The sequence below is a fragment of the Salminus brasiliensis genome, chromosome 13 (genome assembly GCF_030463535.1).
Source record: "Salminus brasiliensis chromosome 13, fSalBra1.hap2, whole genome shotgun sequence".
NCBI classification, from domain to species: Eukaryota; Metazoa; Chordata; class Actinopteri; order Characiformes; family Bryconidae; genus Salminus; species Salminus brasiliensis.
Genome location: NC_132890.1, coordinates 5,129,106 through 5,148,638, shown reverse-complemented (window position 1 = coordinate 5,148,638; position 19,533 = coordinate 5,129,106). Strand labels below are relative to the sequence as shown.

Genomic DNA, 19,533 nt, shown 5'->3' with positions numbered 1-19,533 from the left:
TTCAGCCACGAGCCTCAGATAAGGCCAAAGATATAAAACCATCCAGAGCTCTGGCTTCCTTTACTGTTTACAGCCCTGAGAGACCTTCCTTACAGCGTCACGTGCTTGGTTTGTTAATATCAGCCCAGATGAATGTCCAAACACAGCTCATACTCAGCTCCGATTCCATCACGTTGGTCAGAGGCCTTCTGCTTTTTCTGTGTTTTAGAAAACCTTGCCAAGATTAGGCCTTGATTAAAGATAAGCCCGGGGACACAATGGTCTTCTATAGTAAATGAATTATACTTGTATGATGTGCTATGTGTGAACGTGTGTGTGCTTTGTCAGCTCTATTTTTAAGGGCTCAGCAGTGTGTGTGTACAACATGGAGGATATCCGAGCTGTGTTTAACGGGCCATATGCTCATAAGGAGGGACCAGACCATCGTTGGGTGGAATATGAGGGACGCATACCCTACCCGAGACCTGGCACGGTCAGAGCCTCCTCATTCCTCATTTGACTCTCTGTCTCTCTCACCTCACCTAGACCACTATTCACTGTAGAGTTTCACATTTCACCACTAGAGGGAGCTACAACCTAATGTTTTTATTTCTGCCTGAAATTTCCCACTATAGAAAGGTCCATCTAATATCAGTATATTAGACAAATGTATTTGAGCACTTTTCATTTTACTCCCTTTTCTTTTTTAAATATCCGAAATATCCAAAATATTAACTTTACAGGAGAAGGAAAAAAACTCCTGAACTTTCAATGGAAGTCAATGTAAAGAGATTTTACTGCAAGTCATTTTGGAGCATTTCTATTGGTCCATTCCTCATGAAATTTTGTCACAGTCTAAAAAGCAACCGCCAGATTAACATTAGGTCAAAAAGTGAAAAATGAAATTTTTTTAATTATATTCTATGTGTCCTCAACAGTGTCCGAGTCGCACTTACGACCCACGTATAAAGACCACTAAAGACTTCCCTGATGATGTCATCAGCTTCATCCGCGTGCACCCGCTCATGTACCACTCTGTGTACCCCATCACGGGCCGGCCCATCTTCACACGGGTCAACACAGAGTACCGGCTCACTCAGATTGTAGTGGACCGCGTCTCCGCGGAGGATGGCCAGTATGCGGTCATGTTTTTGGGAACAGGTGAGCTTGAGTTAATGTACACTCACAGGTGTTTACTGACAATTACACTGTCAGCTGTGTCTGAGCCCAATATAAACTATACAATATGGACAAAAGTTTGTGGACACCTCTTCTAATGAATGTATTCAGCTAGCTTAATGGCAGGCATGGGCTAGACGGGGTATAAAGCCCCCACGCAATGAGCTGTAGAGCAGTGGAAGAACTGTGTTCTCTGGGATGATGGTGATGGAGCTCCATCCATCCTTTTGAAATGAGTTGGGGAGTTGGGGATAAGGTGGAGTGGTGGTCATCCAACAACCTGACCTCACTAACACAATTGTCACTGAATGCAATCAAATCCTCACTGCAATACTCCTCCAAAATCTAGTCCTAAGCCTTCTTCCCTGGACAGTAGAGACAGTTTAGAAGAGACTATGACTAAGCCGGTGTCCCAATACTTTTGTCCATATAGTAAAAAAAGGGGCTCTGAGAAAAGTAGGGCTTATAATGAATGGCTAATGAGGTCAACCAACAGGTCAGTATGCTCCCAGTGATTAGAAAATACAGGACCAGACCCTGGATTAAAGGATGTAAACTCACCACCAGCACCACCAGCAGGTGGCAGTGCAGCCCAATGTTCTGAGATGAGAAACATGTTGGCTTGTGTTTTACAGACGTCGGTTCAGTTCTGAAGGTGGTTAGCATCACCCAGGAAAACTGGGCTACAGAAGAGATTGTACTGGAGGAACTGCAGGTGTTCAAGGTACAAATAATAATAATAATAATAATAATAGACAAACAATTACAGCACTGTGCAAAAGTTTACGTTTTAGGCACCTAAGCCCATTATTTTAACCCCCGTCTCTCAGCAGTGAGAGAGTTTTACTGTAGAAGCTCCAGATCTCATCAGAACAGATAAAGCAGGTGAACATAAATCCAGTAAAAAGGAGAAACAAGAGCTTCTCATTCTGAAGAAAGAAAGAAGTGAGATCTTGTCGGTGAGCTAGTCTGAAGAACAGAGCTCGGTTCCTCCAGGCTTCTCCTGGACGCCCCCCCAGTCCAGCCAGCACAGCGTGGAGGATGTGTTCAACTCCATTAGCAGCAGCAGCAGCAGCAGCTCACCTGATTTACCATCATTAAGCCCTGATTTATCAAACCAGGTGTTGATCTGAGGAGAATTCTAAATAATACTAGACTCCATGAGAGAGGAGAACTTTGGAGATGTTCTAATGATGAACACAGTGATGGAGAACCACCACCACTTTCTGTAGGTGTGATATTATTAGTGTTTATTCTAATATCACGGTTTTACCGAGCAAATAAACACTTACTGCTCAGATAAGGAGCTTTTATTAGCTCTTAATTATCACAGGTGTCTAAAACCGTTGCACAGTCCTGTATGTCAAGTATCTCTAGACTGTTTCTGTTGTTTGTGATTCATATTGTGTGTATTATTCACTTATTTCAGAGTCCTTCACCCATCCTCAGTATGGAAATCTCATCTAAACAGGTATGAGCACCAGCTGCTTTCACTGTTGTTACCTGACCTGTTCAGTCCTACCACACCTGGTCTAATATCGAGGCCTTTCCAGATTTGAGTGCTGAGATGGGACTGCAGCCATCATTACTATCATCATCATTAGCATTATTTATACGGCAGCATATTGAAATGCTGAAGGCTGCTTTACAATCACAGCCCGTAACTACACGTACATACTAGTTTTCCTCTCTGCATCTCACTTTTTCCATCTCTCTCTCTTTCTCTCTGCCTCATACATACACACTCACACACATTCCCCCTGCTCCTGTTTGTCTCGTTATCTGCTGAACTCCGTTGCTGGGTCAGGCCAAGGACAATCCTCTGCTTTCTCCTGGCCATCTCTTTGGCAATCGCTCTCTCTCTCTCACCAGTCAGAGAACACTGCAGGGTCACCCAAGCCAGACCTTTCCAAATTTCCAATCTGACTTTCATCATTCCTGCCTTTATTCAGCGCTCTTTTGACCCCTGCTTCTTTCATAAACATTAATATTTCACTCTCTGCCTGCTGTGTTTCCTCCTCTACAGCAAATCTCCTACAAAACTACATGCCTTCACCACAGTTCTGTACTTAGCAGGCTGATATGGTGAATGCTATTTTAATAAACAAGAGGAAGGAAGGGAAGCATTCGCGTCCATTTGCCTGCAGATGAAAGCATACCTGGTCGGGTTTCTGAGCAGCAGACGCAGAGTGGAATAAATCACCCATACTGATGGGTCTTTCGGGGGGGGGGTTAAAAAAAGCACCCTGGACGATGTAAGCAGTTTTCCCGGCTGTGTTGCTGCCGCTGCTGCTGGTGGTGCTGCTGCTTCTTGTGTCCTGTTTGTGAGGGCGTGATGTTCTTGTGTTTTCAGCAGCAGCTGTTTGTTGGAGGAGGGGACGGCCTGGTGCTGGTGGCCCTGCACAGGTGCCACATTTATGGGCAGGGCTGCGCTGAATGCTGCCTGGCTCGAGACCCATACTGCGCCTGGGACGGTTCACACTGCTCCAGATACGTTCCGGCCTCCAAGAGGTAAACACACACACTTGTACAGTACCGGGGAAAGATGAGGACACCCCATGATATTTTATTTAACATTATCATGGCCATGCAGGGCTTGTGTAGGTAGCTTAACTGGGTACCTGAATGTTTTGTGCTCGGGTTCCACATTGGCCTCACATGGGGGTGGATGGCTGTAACGATGGGGCCCATTTGAGAAGCCCAACTGGGTCCCAGTAAAAATGCATGTACAAACCCACTCTGAGAGCATGCTGGAACCTGGAACCCACCTAGGCCACGTTCCACCTGTGTGAGCCCCCCATGAGCGTGCTGGCTGGGATATTTAAACATATAGACATGTGATCTTCATGGGATCAATTTCTTCACTGAAGAAATGCCTTTAAGTATGATTTATGAATTATAATATAATTCATAGAAATGTAATTTAATAATAAATGAGAACTTCAAAATCAGGTGCAGAACATCAGCTGCAGATGATCAGAACATAGTTGGAGAGGATTATTCTGGAGGAGTCTGTCTTATTTAAACCTCAGACATTTAGTTGGTCTGCTCTTGATGGTTGAAGTGAGTGGTGAAGAAGATCACCATCATGGCCAGATCCAAAGATCTCTCTGAGGCCTTCAGAAAGAAGGCTGTAGATGCAGATGAATCTGGGAAGGGGTTTATAAAGATCCCAGAACAGTCAGAAATCAACTGTTCCACCGTCCGAGTGGAGAACATGGCCAGGGCAGGCCGTCCCAGCCCAGGAGCAGACCACAAGATTCGTCAAGAAGTCTCAAACAGTCCTAAAATGTCATCAATTGACCTACAGGATGCCAACATACAGCATCAACCATCAGAAAGAGACCAGACACGTTTGAATTTCACCAAGGAGGAAACCCTTGCTGACATAAATTAATTAATTAATTAATTTAAGGGAAGCTGATATTATTAGTTATAATGTGGCAACGCACAGCCTCTCTGCAGCTTATAATTGTATGAAATAATGGCTAAATACAGTGCGATAGAACACAAAAATAATAATAAATGATCGTTTATCATTTAGAAGTAAGCGAGGGGACAGTGCAGCTTTGGAGAACCGTTCATCTAAGACATTGGAAACACTTACTGAATGTGACTAGTATGGAAGCTATGGTAATACGGCAGGATAAAAATATGAGTGTGTGGAAAGTGTAACGAAGGAGAGCGCAAGTGGACTCCGCTGTGCCCTCACTCTGACCTACTTCTCCAGGGTGAGCTTTTTTCCTGGAGTTCAGCACAAGAAAAAAAATGATAAATATTTGATTTTCCTCTGCGGCTCCGATGCCCACAGGGTGTTGTGGGAGTGGACTGGACAGGCAAATTGATTAGAGGAGCTTTGTTGTTGAGATGATGTATGTGAGCTGCCAAAGAAGTTTTCTTGCCCTTTTCTCTCCTGCCCTGGCTTTCGGGTTTGCTGCTGACACAAGCAGGTCAGGTCATTCCTAGCAGATGCAGCGTCAGAGAGGAAGAGAGAGAAAGCGAGAGAGAGAGAGAGAGAGAGAGAGAGAGAGAGAGTGAGAGTGGTAGAGAGAGAGAGATATTTGTTTAGGAGACTGTATATTCCCCTGTGATCATTTGTCATCTGGTCTGGAGCTCCAGCATGGTTTCTGATGTTTTGATCAAGTCCTACTGTTCCTCATGACACACGTTCCTTATGTCAGACAGGTCATATAATAATGTCTTAATGCAAAACATTAAATGACAAGGCCATCACACAGCAGTAGAACTGAATTGAACCTCCCCATTTAACCCATCCGTGGCAGTGAACACACAGACCCAGAAGTAATTAGGACAGTGAGCCCACCCAGAGTGGTGGACAGCCACTTCAGAGGGCATTGGGGGGGTTAGGTGCCTAGGATGAGAAAGCACTGTTCCACATCACCTACAGCACCCCTGGAAAAGTAGGGCTGCTCAAGGGTTACTCAAGGCCAAAAACAGTGGCAGCCTAGTGTATGTGGGAATCAAACCCACAACCTTGTCCATGGGATTGCACTAGCAACTTTCTGGTCCTAAGCCCACCTCTGTAACCTTTAGGCCCCTGAAGAAGAGAGTGTTGCTCAAGACCAAAAACAGTGGCAGCCTAGTGTATGTGGATATCGAACCTACAACCTTGTCTAGGGAATTAAACCAACAACCTTTTGTTCCCGAAGCCCACCTTTCTAACTTTTAGGCCCCTGGACAAGAGAGGGTTGCTCAAGACCAAAAATAGGGCAGCCCAGTGTATGCGGATATCGAACCTATAACCTTGTCTAGGGAATTGAACCAACAACCTTTTGGTCCGAAGCTCACCTCTCTAACTTTTAGGCCCCTGGAGAAGAGAGTGTTGCTCAAAACCAAAACAGTGGTAGCTTAGTGGATGTAGGTACTGAACCCACAACCTTTTCCAGGGGATTGAGCCAACAACCTTCTGGGCCCAAGTTTCTCTAAACTTTAGGTTCCTCTCTCCATATCTCAGCTTAGAAAGCTGCTGCCATGCTACAGCACCCCTAAAGAAGAGAGGATTGCTCAGGGACTCAACAATACTTAGAAACATAGTGGACATAGGTATTGAATTCATAACCCTCTGATCACTAAACTGTCGCTGAGCCATGATTGGTCATCTATTATTATCTTCTATGCATATATATTGTTATCACCCTCAAATATATGTGTTATATCTATGTGCTTGTTCTCACAGGAGGGCTAGGAGGCAGGACATCAAACACGGAGACCCGTCCAGTCATTGCTGGGACACGGATGATGGTGAGTGTGTGCATATGTGTGTATAAAAGCTGAGCTGAAAGCTCTGCTTTGTACTTAGAGAAAATGCAGCATTGTCCAGAGGGGCTGGCTTAATGGAATTCACCAAATGTCAAAAATACTCTCCCCTCTCTCAATCACATCCTGCAGAAGTGCTCCGGATGGAGATCAGCATGATAGAATACAAAATACAGAGGATGTACACTTACACACACACATGTAGTGTGTATGTAACACTTTTCAAATGCATCCTCTTTTTCTGTATGTGTGTGTGTGTGTGTGTGCAGTGTTCGGTAAGAACATAGAAGAGAAGGTGTTGTATGGTGTGGAAAGCAACTCTTCGTTCCTGGAGTGTGTCCCTAAATCCCGGCAGGCCCAGATCCGGTGGTTTATACAGAGACCGGGTGCAGATCACCGCCAAGAGGTAACCAGTGGAAATATAGAGCAAATATGACATCAAAATATTTTTTTAATAAATACATTTTATATATATATATACTGGTCAAAAGTTTTAGAAAACGTCCATTAAATAACGTCCGTTATTTAAAGTCCATTAAATAACTGGCAATGGTACAAAGTCATGTGACCTCAAATCGCACAAAGTTAGGCAGCAAACTGGTGGGGTTTTCAGTAAAATGAACTAAAAACTGAAAAATTATGTAGATTGTGGGGAAAAAAGGAACCAAATTATCAAATAAAAAATTATTTAATTATTAAATTAGTAAGTTTCTGAGAGTCAGCAGCTTGTGTGATGGGCAGCTCACATGACAACACCTGGTAGCACATCTTAACACTGGACCAAGTCTCAGTTTCAACTGTGAAGAGAAGACTACAGGTGGAGAGGCAGTAAGAAAGGCTGCAGGTTTGACTACAGGTGGAGAGGCAGTAAGAAAGGCTGCAGGTTTGACTACAGGTGGAGAGGCAGTAAGAAAGGCTGCAGGTTTGACTACAGGTGGAGAGGCAGTAAGAAAGTCAATGCTAAGATGGCAAAGCAAGCAAAGCAGGCTTGCGTGGGCCATGCAGCACTGACAGTGGACTACTGGAAAAATTTACCTTTTGACCGGTAGTGTATATATATATATTTACACAGCAAAAATATATATAACATCTGAAAAATAATGTTTTTTACACACAAACACATATATACGTGATATATTTTATTATTATATAAAACATATAATACATACATTATATATATATTATGTATATATTCATTTAATTAATTTCCTATCATACATAAAAACAGGAATGTCCTTTTTCACTCTTAAAGATGGAAAATTTGACACAGAAATGACAAACCGTGAACCTCCTCCTCTAGCAGAACCAAAAAAGAGCTAGAGACCCCAAAACTGTTACACAGCAGTCTTGAGTCATTATACTTACGTCCCCAGAATTTACACACACCCAGGCCGCTGCAAAAAGCAGTAGTCTAAGCTACTGACGGCGCCTAGTGAGACTGGAGAGCAGCTCATCACCTCCAGGCTCTGCTAGTTACGGAAATACTGTCGATATTTTTTACATATATTTCTATTTATACAATAAACCACATCTGAATAAATGCATTTCATAGCACTTTTAATAGCAGTTCACTGCTCTGGAGATGTATTAGTTGAATAATGCAAAAATCTAATGTTTCAAACTTTAAAAGTGGTTGGAAATTTTCTCAAACAACAAAAATGGTGAATACATCGTGGCTAGTTTACAGATTTACACCCCTAGCTATGCCCACACATTACTCCAGGCTTTCAGGAGAGACTGATCCTGTGTGATTTACTGGAGAACTGCTATGTTTGCTCCCCTGTGTCAGACCCGGTTACAGTCGTACACCCCAGTAAATAATGTGCGAGTGGTAGTATAATAGCTAGTGGTCTCCATGACTGCTCCAGCTCAGAGAGGAGGTCTGGATGACAGCTGCTGTCTCCACCCTTCTCCATAATTCTTGCTGTAGAACATCCACAGCAGCTCACCTCAAAGGGAGTCGAGCAGCCAGACCAGCTTGTCCATCTTTCTGAGGAACACTAAGGAGAGCACAAGGAGAGCACAATGCTGGAAGACAGAATGATGCTCTAAGACTCTCCAAGTCATAAACACATGGAAGCAGACACAGTGGTGAAAGTACGGTCTGTGGATTTGGGTCATGTGTCATGAAAGAGAAGAAATACATGCTTTTGGTTCTGGAGGTTTGAGTCGCTGGACATATTTCAACAGCTGAATTATGATAACACTTGAACTGCTGATGCTGAAATGCAGAGGAGTTGCGTAATTCTGAAGATATTACATAATGGGAAAGGGTGAAAACTGCTGGAACGGACTGTTACAAGCTGAGAGTTCGATTCACAGTACAGTACAGATGAACAGCAGAACAGAACCAGCTTGGAAAGCAGTTAAAAGGGGACTTGCTTTAACCCCCTTAAACAGCCAAGCACCTGCCGGTGGGCCGAATGTGTTATTACAAACTTCTATTACCAGAGAACAGCCCCAGCATTTTGTACAGAAGTCCCTGTAGTTAGTAAGTGAGTAATACACCTAAAGGGCTAAAGCTAACTACGTAGCATTAACCTTTAAAACGTTGGAGGTCTGACAGTTATCAGAGTATCAGAGTTTTCATAGCAAGTAGCAATCACAACAGATCACAATGGGGCATTTTACATGGGGGCTTTACACCAAATGTTTGTGGACACCCCTTCTAATGACTGAAGGTGCACACAGATGTGCAAATGCAGCTTGTCTAGTCCTTGTAGAGAAGAACATAATAGGACTCTCTGGAGCAGATAAACATGAACCTATTGGCACCATGCCTAATGACAGAGGGGTGTATCCCCCCCCCCAGGATCTGGGATCTGGCTGTGGAGCCAGCCTGATCTCACAGTGAAAATGTCCACATATCTACAATCGACAACTCAAATGTTCCGTTCAGAGAAAACGTGGCCTACAGGTGACTCCTCTTAGAGTCGCCTCGCAGCTCAACAGAGAGTCAACTCATCAAATTCAACCTTCCTCCAAACAGCAGGATTTGCTACCACTGCTGTTTTGTCAGTTCTTCTGCGACTACTTGACACACAGGTTGTGTGTGTATGTGTGTTTGTGTGCATTGTACTCGACAGTGCTACCGGTGGATGGGTGAAAAAACTACCAAATAGGTTGTACATAGGAGCAGTACAGTCGACCGATATGTACGTTTCTCCGTAAGATCATGTTGGTGGGCTGGTGATCATCCATCTGCCAGACGTCAATCAAAACCTCACAGCAAGGTTCCAGAATCTAATATTAAGTTTACTTTCTACTTCCCAGGACAGGAGAGACAGTTACTCCAACAAAAAAGTAGGATAAACTCATTTTTTTAATGAGCAGGTGTCTCAATACTTTTGTCCATATAGAGTATCTGTGCCCAAAATGACGGACTCATTGGTTCCATTGGAATTCCAGAATCCAGAATTCAGGTTCAACACGCCAGTGGAAACTGTCTCAAAAGTCATGAGAACAATTGCCAAGCATGGACAAAGTGCTGTCCAGAAACTTGCTTGTACCAGATGCCAAAGCATAAAAATTCATAACATGCTGTTAGAAGAGCACAGAGCCGTCACCCCCGGCCCGAGCAAAAACAACACCGTCTGATGAGTCTTCTTTAGCTCTCTCTCCCACATCCAGATGTGTTCATGTTTGAACAGAGACGGTTGCTCTGGTCAGAAGGCATCCAAGGAATATGAGGCTATTTTTACAGACCAGGTGCGACTACTCTTCCCTCGTGATGTTCCCTCATCGTCATATTATGAGGCAGTAATGCTTCCAAACACATAATGCTAAACAAGAGTCTAAGCGTGGTTTGATGGAAGTCAAACACCACTGATAAACCTCTGGAGCTCAGATATGAGGTCGATTTTCACTTTCTTCATTCCTCAAAGTACTGGATGCTTTTCCTCTTGGACAATCCAAAGAGCCCACTGTGCAGTTTCACATTTCACAGCATTCCCAGACGTTTTTTAAGAGAAAGCATTCAAAGAAAATGCAAAAGTCTTCTAGGAACGCTTTTTAAGAAAGCATTCCTAGTAATTCTGATTTCAGAACTGGACCCTACTCCTTATTATTAAGCATGGTGCCAATAGGTTCATCCTTAGCCCTAATCTATTGGCAGTGCCTCTCTACATGGACCAGACATCTGTGTCAGCAATGGGCGCAACTTAAAGCAGCTAAATGCATTCATTAGAAGGGGTGTCCACAAACATTTGGACACATAGTGCATTGGTGAGCCGGTAAAGTACCATGGCTAATGACTGACCACCTGACTGTGTTCTTTGCGGTGTACTTTTGCTTGAGTCATCAAAATGCCTTTAGAAATTCTAGATCTGGAGCATGACTGATGAGAATGTTCACGTCACAGTAAAACACTTAAGGACTGAGACTGGAGAATACCCGTATTACAGGGTCCACCATAACGATAACAGTTCAAGGTGCCAAGAAATGCATGTATTTTATGCTGTTATTTGATGCAGAAATGGTAAATATGTGCCTCTGGTTGGAGTGAAAAGTGCTCAGACATGATGTTACATGCCTATTTACCACCCTGTGATTTTGCCTTTGATTGAAACATGCTGATTTTCTTTTACAGAGGGCTCTCTTTTACTGGCTGGTTTATGACACAGAACCCACATATTATAACATAGTTTTAACACTGTAGAAAAGACATGGTAATTATTCCTGAGTCTTACTGGATAGTGCTGCTGTCCTCTCATTGAGTCCTCTCAGCGCAATGTGCTGTTATATGTAACTGGTTAGCTTTTAGCTTGGTTTGGCTTTTTTGAGCCCTGCTTAATTTTTTTTTTTTTTTTATGTCCGACTATTCCTTTCTGATGTGCGTTTAGCTCCAGTTTGGAGCTCAGCTTTTTCAGCTGAGGTCGTCCCATTTGTTTGCGAGATGTGGACAACAGAGAGACATCTGCTTTTAACATTTTGTAGAGTTAGCTTTTAGCTTAGCGCAGATCCTAATTTGAGCTCCCCTTCTACGGTATTTGATTGTATTCACCAGCAAGAGCGTTAGTGATCATATGTTGAAGGGTCCCCACTCCACCTCATTCATCCCGAACTCCCCAACTCATCCTAAAAATACTGGACAGAGTTCCACTGCTCCACAGCTCAATGCCGGGGGGCTTCATACCCCTCTAGCCCACGCCTGGCATCAGGCAGCATGGAGCCAAAAGGTTCATGTCTATGTGCTTCAGAGACTAGACAAGCTTTGCATGTGCATTTACACATCTGTAATAATCGGAATAATGCATTCATTTAGAAGGGGTGTCCAGAAATATTTGGACGTATTGTGTAATTCTGGCTGGTCTTGCTAAAGCTGTTTGAATCCTATTTTTTTAGTGTAATAATTGAAATGAAATAAGTGATGTAATAAAGAAAGGCAGAATAATGGAGTGCTCTTTATATAGTGACAGGAAATGAAGAGATGAGGGAGATAGCAGAGGGAAATAGCAGATAAGCGTATGAGTAAACTCCATCACTCTATTTGTCATCTCCTCCCTCTTCTCTCCCCTTTCACTTTTCACACATCACACTACTCCATCTCTCAACAGTCCTGAGCCTCTCTGCCCTTTCCTTCCATCTCCCACTGCCATTCCCAACCCTGGACCCCTAAATTGCCCTCATCCTCCCACATATAGCCTAGTGTGTACATACACACACACATACCTACCCTCATATCCTATCCCTTTCTCTCTCTCTCCCTCTCTCTTTCTGAGAGTGGATATGGAGGAGTGTTTGACCTTGTGCTATGTCTGTGTATGTGTGTGTGTGTGTGTGTGTCTGTGTTTGTGTGTGTCTGTATGTGTTATGATGAATGGATATGGCCAGAGTGAACTCCTCTGAGTGTTATATCAGCAGCACTGTGGTATCGATTCATCACTACTATAGTTAATCACAACTGAATAGCCACACTCGCGTAACGTGGTGTGTGTGTGTGTGTGTGTGTGTGTGAGAGCAAAAGAGAGAGAGAGAGTAAGATGCTACGCCTGACCTTTGTGGGGGCTACATACATGCGCGGCACGGCGCTCTCAGAAAGCTGTTTTAAGTCCTGCTGTAAATAAACACCAGCTCTCGGCGTGAGCCTTGCTTTTATTTCACACTCACTCTCGTCCTCCTCTTCCTTCCTCCCATCCTTTCCAGATGCTGCATGGCACAGATGTTCTTAGCACCTGCAACACACACGCAAACCCCCTAGATACACACATACACACACACACACACATTCACATACTACACACCTGCAGCACAATCTTAAAATTGAACCCAACACTTCACCTTGTAAAGTATGATGCTGAGTGCTGGGAAAGGAATGAGTGTGAATGTGTGTGTGTGTGTGTGTGTGTGTGTGTGTGTGTGTGTGTGTGTGTGTTGGTATGAATGGTGTTTATCCAAACTAAGCTGATACGGATTTGTGAGTGCCATCCAAAAACATCTAGAAACAGCAGAAACAGCATGTTTTCCTTCCTAAGGTCCTACTGATAGACCACTGTTATGGGAGAACTCAGGACTAGAGTGTCTCAGGGGTTTTGAAGAAGGGTCCTCCTTTGAAAAATGTGTGTGTATATGTGTGTGTGTGTGTGTGTGTGTGTGTGTGTGTGTGTAATGGACTGTGGCCTTCGAATTCTTCAGTCACTGTAACCATTTCCTGCACTGATGGTATCATCGTCATTGGAGGACAGACTACCCACTGCAAAAGTAGGCCTTAAGCTCTAATAAATGTGTAGTTACACATTAACACCTATGTAATAACAGTGTAATGACTGGTGATCAATGGTATTACAGCTGGATTACAGCTTGTGTAATTACACTGGTGTATCAACTTCAGTTTTGACTCATTCAGTTACACAGATGTGTCTCAATAGCTGTAAAATGACAAGCAGCAGTTTCTATACAGTTATATGGACAAAATTATTGGGACACCTGCTCATTCATGGATGTTGGATGATCAGCAAAGTACTACAATACTAAAAGTATTGGAAGGAGCACCATCACCATCACTCCAGAGAGCACAGTTCTTCCACGCTCCACAGCTCAATACTACAGGGGCTTTATACCCCTCTAGCCCACACCTAGCATTAGGTATGGTGCCATAGGTTCAGACTTTTTGGGAAACTACGGGTCTGTGTCCCACACAGGGGCTAGTCATGGAACAAATGTTCTGTCCAGTAGATAATCTCCACCCAGGTTCTGTGTGGTCTAGGACTAGGCATCCTGTCCAGGAAAGCAGCCCTACACTTAACGGTTCTCCATTTGGCACCTGTTTGTGGGGGGGTGATCATCCAACGTCCTGACCTCACTAACGCTCTTGTTACTGAATGCAATCAAATCCAGGTGTCTCAAAAACAGGTGTCTCAATACTTTTGTCCATGTAGTGTAAGCTTCCATGACTCGTTAGCTACATTAGCCTCATATCTCCAATACAAAACCCCCAAGTACCCCAAACACGTCTCGGCTGATTGACTACATCTGAGATAAGGGGAACGCTGTGCAAATTTGGACCACTGCTCCAACTTCTCCTTCCTCTTCCCACACTTTAACAACCCAAATTGATTTCCCAGAAGGCTCTGTGACTGTGCTGAAGCTAGTGCGACTGATCCTGACCAGAAGGCCTCGCTCTTTCATTCAGAGCCTTACAGCCCTCAGATGGACACAGAAGGGAGAGAACACCCTGACCTGGTTCTGCTTTTACAGAGCAAAGCTAGAACTCGAGCCCTGCGCTGCGATCAGGGCGTGATAAAACCTTCAACAGCAGATCCAGAGCATGATCTACAGCTAGCACACGGCTTTACCCTAAGCTAAGCAAATTATCACACACATGTACGCACAGCCGAACACAGAGACCATAACACACACACACACACAAACACACACACGTTTGATCTGGAAGATGTGTGAGAGTTTTTGTTTTAGTCACAAACGTTTCAGGTGTGGATTAGCTTTAGAGCTCGAAGGTCCTGTGAAGGTCCTGTGAAGGTCCAGTGAAGGTCCTGTGAAGGTTCTGTAAAGGGGCCTGTAAAGGTAATTTGAAGGTCCTGTGAAGGTCCAGTGAAGGTTCTGTGAGGGTCTTGTGAAGGTCCTGTGAAGGTTCTGTAAAGGGGCCTGTAAAGGGGCCTGTAAAGGTCCTTTGAAGGTCCTGTGAAGGTCCAGTGAAGGTCCTGTGAAGGTTCTGTGAGGGTCCTGTGAAGGTCCTGGGAAGGTTCAGTGAAGGTCCTGTGAAGGTTCTGTGAAGGTTCTGTTAGGGTCTTGTGAAGGTCCTGTGAAGGTTCTGTGAGGGTCTTGTGAAGGTCCTGTGAGGGTCTGGAAACCTCGATACACCTTCATGATCAAACACAGTTGAACCTTTAATGTTTCTCCTGTAAGTAAAGCATTCTTTAAATGGAAATTGTAAAATCTAATGGAGCGTGAACTTGTGTGTGTGTGAGTGTGTGTGTGAGAGAGCAGGCGTGTGTAAAAAGGGGTTAGGTATGCTTTGAAGCCCCCTTATTTCTCTAGAGCACAGCTGTATTGTTTTAGCCCTTGACAACAGCATGACATGAAAGAAGAGTTGGCAGGCATAGAAATGCAAAAAGAGAGAGAGAGAGAGAGAGAGAGAGAGAGAGAGAGAGAGCTAGCCTGTATGCAGATAAATCTGAAGTCTGGGCGGTGTGAGGCTGAGAGAGGCTGAGAACGAGATAGGAGAGTGATTGATAGGTGAATGGACAAGCAGTAGAAGGTCTAGACGGCGTTCTCTTGACAGTGTCGCCACCTCTTTATCACTGACCCTACAAGCTCAGAGTGAACTTATATAGAGGTCACAGAACCACTGGACTGCAGCTTGAACATAGATCAGACCATCTCATTATATGGACACGCACACACACACACACACACTATACGTACAAAAGGAGAGAGTTCAGCTACTTCATGGTGCATCCATTAGTGACTCAGTCACTACGCCCAGTAACGTCTAGTAGATGGAGGGCCCTTCAGCACTGGGGCTGTGGTGATGCAGTGGACCCGACTTCCCCAGAGTTCTGGAGCTCTGGTCAATAACTCTAGGATGGGTTTGAGTGGCATTTTGATCTGTCCTCATATTGAACTAATCCTCCATCATCAGTACCTGACCTCTCTAATACTGCTCTCATGCTCTCATGGCCATCAAATCCTCACAGCAGTGTTTCTGAAATCTAGAGGAAGGCCTTTGCAGAGGAGGAAAGGCTGTTACTCCAGCAATAGGAAAACATACTCCCTGTTATTTCCCTTGATTTTGAAAGCAGATCTGGAGGAGCTGTGTCAAAAAACCTTTGGTATACACATTAGATGGGTCAAAAGTTTTAGAACACCCCCCCTCATTGTATCAGTAGTCCACTGGCAGTGTTGCATGGCCCAGGCAAGCCTGCTTTTCTCGTTTATCCATTGTAGCATTGACTTTTTCTTACTGCCACTCCACCTCATGGCGCCACGTCTGTTCTTTACAGCTGAAACCGAGACTTGGTCCAGTGTTAAGCTTAAACTGGTCCTCTGATGCTGTTGGGGATTTGTTGGAGTGAGTGAGAGCTCGTCCTGTACCAGACCTTTTTTTCAGTGTTCACTGTCCTCACCACACCACACTGGCTTTATGAGGAATTCCACTAAAGGACGGAGCTCCACTGTTGAGAGTTAGAATTCTCCATCTGTGTTTCTGTGTTCAGGTTCTTTTCCAGTCATTAAGAGAGCGGTCTGAATGTCCAGTGGTGTGTAAATACTGTGGTAGAGAGTGCTGTAACACCATCTGTTCAACCCTGCGGTTCTACAGATAAAAGGGGGTCACCGGACTGGGCTTGAAGTGAAGCTTAACTAGCAATAAAATCTGGACAAACTTGTGTGTGGGTGGGGGGGTGTTCTAAAACTTCTGACTGGTAGTGTAGATCAGGCCTGCTAACTGCTCTTGACATCCTTGATCAAGGCTAGGTTACCTCTCTCGCTCTCTTTCTCATTGTCTAATATGGCTCTAATGACCAATCAAATTGCAGTAATGAGAGGTCAGCAGGAAGCTGAGCCTAGAGGTGAAGGAGTGCCCTTTGACCCGTGTGAGGAGGAGGGTGGGAGCCATGCTGTGAGCTGCTGCCCTCACCATGGCAGAGCACAGATTGGTCAGAATGATTTATGGGCTGGAGCTTCACAGGTGACACGTGAATTCTCCATTTGGAGTTGGAGGTGACGCTTAATTATGGTGGACTGCACTGAATGAGAGAGCACTTTTCCCAGGGTTTACCTACAATAACCTGAAACTGGCCTGGAAGCTGAGGATTTAGCCGTGTGAACTGATCTAGGAGCTGTTACGTTAATCATCTCTGATGATTTGATCATTTAAAAGACATAATATACAAATAAAACCTTAAAATCTAAAATTTACATTGTATCAAAATTTCATGATGAATGCACCAATAGAAATGCTCCATTGAAGAAATTGATCCATTGACTTCCATTGTAAGTTAAGACTTTGACATTTTTGAGACAGAGGGCCTATTTTACACCTGATTGGCTAGTTGGTTTTCATGACATCACAAATACCATGGATTGAAAACCAATCTGTTTTGCGTCTCATTAAAGGTCTTTTATGGCATCCCATTCTAAACCCATAGGCATTCATTTGGAGCTGGTCCTCCTTTGCAGATTCAACAGCAGCAGGTCTCTGAGCTCAGCACTCGGCCCTGACCCCGCTCTGTAACTTTACGTGGTCTGACAGACACTCGGTGGACACTGAGCTGCTCTCTGTGAGCTGTTCCTCCTAAACTCTTCCACTGTTCAATAATAACACCACTCACAGCTGATGGAGGAAGATCTAGGAGGGAGGAAATTTCACCAGCTGACTTGTTGTTGTGTGTGCGGCGGTGTCTCCTATTACATACAGAACCACGCTGGAGTTCAGTGAGCTCTTCAGAACCTCCCGTTCTTTCACTAATGTGTGTAAGAAAGGCCGACTGCATGGCTAGGGGCTCGATTTTATACGCCTGTGGCAATAAGACTGAATGAAAGACTAGAATTCAGTGATTAAGAGGTGTGTCCCAATACTTTTGTCCATATTGTGGATTGCAGAGATCCAATCAGAGTGTCGTTATCAGTATTTTTATTATTATACTGTTAATTATTGAAATAAATAACGTATTGACCTTTTTTACATGACGTATGATCTATGTGTGTTCCAGGTCAAGCTGGACGAGCGTGTGCTGGTCACAGAGCGGGGACTGCTGATTCGCTGGCTGCTGCGCAGTGACACCGGTTCGTATTTCTGCACAGCTCAAGAGCACAGCTTCACCCGCACTCTCCTGAACCTCTCCCTGAGAGTGCTGGAGCGCGGGCAGCTCCACGGACAGCAGCTGGCCTCGCGCGGCCATTTCGAGGACCCCACGGCTGTGGCCGCAATGGCCTCGGAGTCTCGGCAGCGCTATAAGGACTACCTGCGTGTGCTGAGCGCACCCTCTCTGGACGAGTACTGCGAGACGCTGTGGCACAAAGAGAAGAAGCAGAGGCAGAAAGGCAAGTGGAAGCACGTCCAGGAGCTTCGCAAGAGCAGAAACAGACGGCACCACCAGGGGGCGCCCATCTGAGACGCCCATCTGAGACAAGATGACGATGCCCATGTTCAGCACTGGTCTGGGGCTAACTTTCCACGTCCCATATAAAAACGTTTTCCAGTACACAAAGTGGAAATACAAAGGCCTTTTGGACTGGGGGGTCCGGAGATGTCCTGGAGGACCTTAATTTGACAGTTTCTGTTGATTGTGCTGCTTGAACACACTTGATTTTACTCAATTACAAGTTTTCTGAGGTGTGTTTGACCAGGGAAATCACTAAAGTGTGCTGGATAGTTGCCCTCAAGGACTGAAATCAGACACCCATACCACTGCTTTGTCTGTTAGTATCCAGAAATTAAGACAGTTAACCAGCACTGCCGTATTAAGGCCTCCTAAGCAGGATCTGTCATCGAGATACTCTGCAAAATCTACAACACCTGTGAAAGCACTGGCCAATGAACTGTTTTCAGGCCTCATTTAACATGGCAACAGGAGCACATGTACCTCATGCTCTTGTACTTATTCAGTGCCTTCTGGAAGTTTTACTCATTCAAGACTTCAAGATCATTTCCACTCCCCTAAAGCCTGAAACACACTACATGCCTAAAGGAGCAAGATGCTGCTCCTCCAGTGCTTTAATCATAACCAGTAATAAGAATGCATTCATGTTGAATGACTGTAAATATATATTCTGTACAGGAGATTGTGCATGCTGTAGTACTGTTGACGTATGAATCTTTCGGGGTCTGTGATGATAACTGAACATTTATATTAGGTAGGAAAAATATGATATTTTTGTATATTGCCATTGTCTTTTGTAGCTAGTTTGTTTATGCTATTTGAACTTATTTAAGATTCTGACAGAGTTTAAATAAACTCTTTCTTCTAAAAGCTTTGCGTCCAGATTTTTTTTACCTCATTGACAAATCAGGTTTATTATTATCAAAATGTACAAACTATTAGATGTTTGCAATAAACCAATCAAACAAGACCAATTTAAATATCTCAACACAACTAGAATGAGTGTTTTTTTCAAATTCACAACACTATTAATGATGACTGCCTTCATGACAAGTATACCTTAAAGTCTGCCAAGACTTGGTTTCAGAAGAAGTCCTGGAAGATTCTGGAGTGACATTTACAGTCGCCTTGACCCCCATTGAAAATCTTACTACAGCACTCTTTTGCTCACTGAGGAATCTTCTTCAACTTCTTCAACTTTCACCAAAGATTTTCAATGGGGATCAAGTCAGGCGACTGTAAAGGTCACTCCAGAATCTTCCAGGACTTCTTCTGAAACCAAGCCTTGGCGGACTTTAAGGTATGCTTGCTTGGGATCATTGTCCTGTTGGAAGGTCCAATCACGCCCAAGCTTCAGCTTTCTCACTGAAAAGCCTGATGCTTTCTTCTAGGATTTCCTGATACTTGATTAAATCCACTGTGCCCTTCCACAAGTCGCGAGTCTCTAGTGTGAGAAGAAGCAAAGCAGCCACCATTCTTCACTGTAGGCAGGCAGTCTTTTAGCGTCATTTAGCGTATGCTTCATGCTTCCTCTTCC

General features: G+C 44.2%; 1 protein-coding gene across 1 annotated transcript in view; it reads left to right on the top strand.

Annotated features, from left to right (window-relative positions):
- sema3d (sema domain, immunoglobulin domain (Ig), short basic domain, secreted, (semaphorin) 3D) overlaps positions 1-18,794 on the top strand; it is a 66,543-nt gene extending 47,749 nt beyond the window's left edge. Inside the window, exons 11-18 of the mRNA XM_072695892.1 lie at positions 328-472; positions 918-1,140; positions 1,794-1,882; positions 2,588-2,629; positions 3,512-3,669; positions 6,356-6,420; positions 6,705-6,841; positions 17,607-18,794. Of these exons, the coding sequence (XP_072551993.1) occupies positions 328-472; positions 918-1,140; positions 1,794-1,882; positions 2,588-2,629; positions 3,512-3,669; positions 6,356-6,420; positions 6,705-6,841; positions 17,607-18,008 (1,261 nt within the window). The 3' untranslated portion in view covers positions 18,009-18,794. The remainder of the gene's footprint in view (positions 1-327; positions 473-917; positions 1,141-1,793; positions 1,883-2,587; positions 2,630-3,511; positions 3,670-6,355; positions 6,421-6,704; positions 6,842-17,606) is intronic.
- Positions 18,795-19,533: the final 739 nt, after the last annotated feature.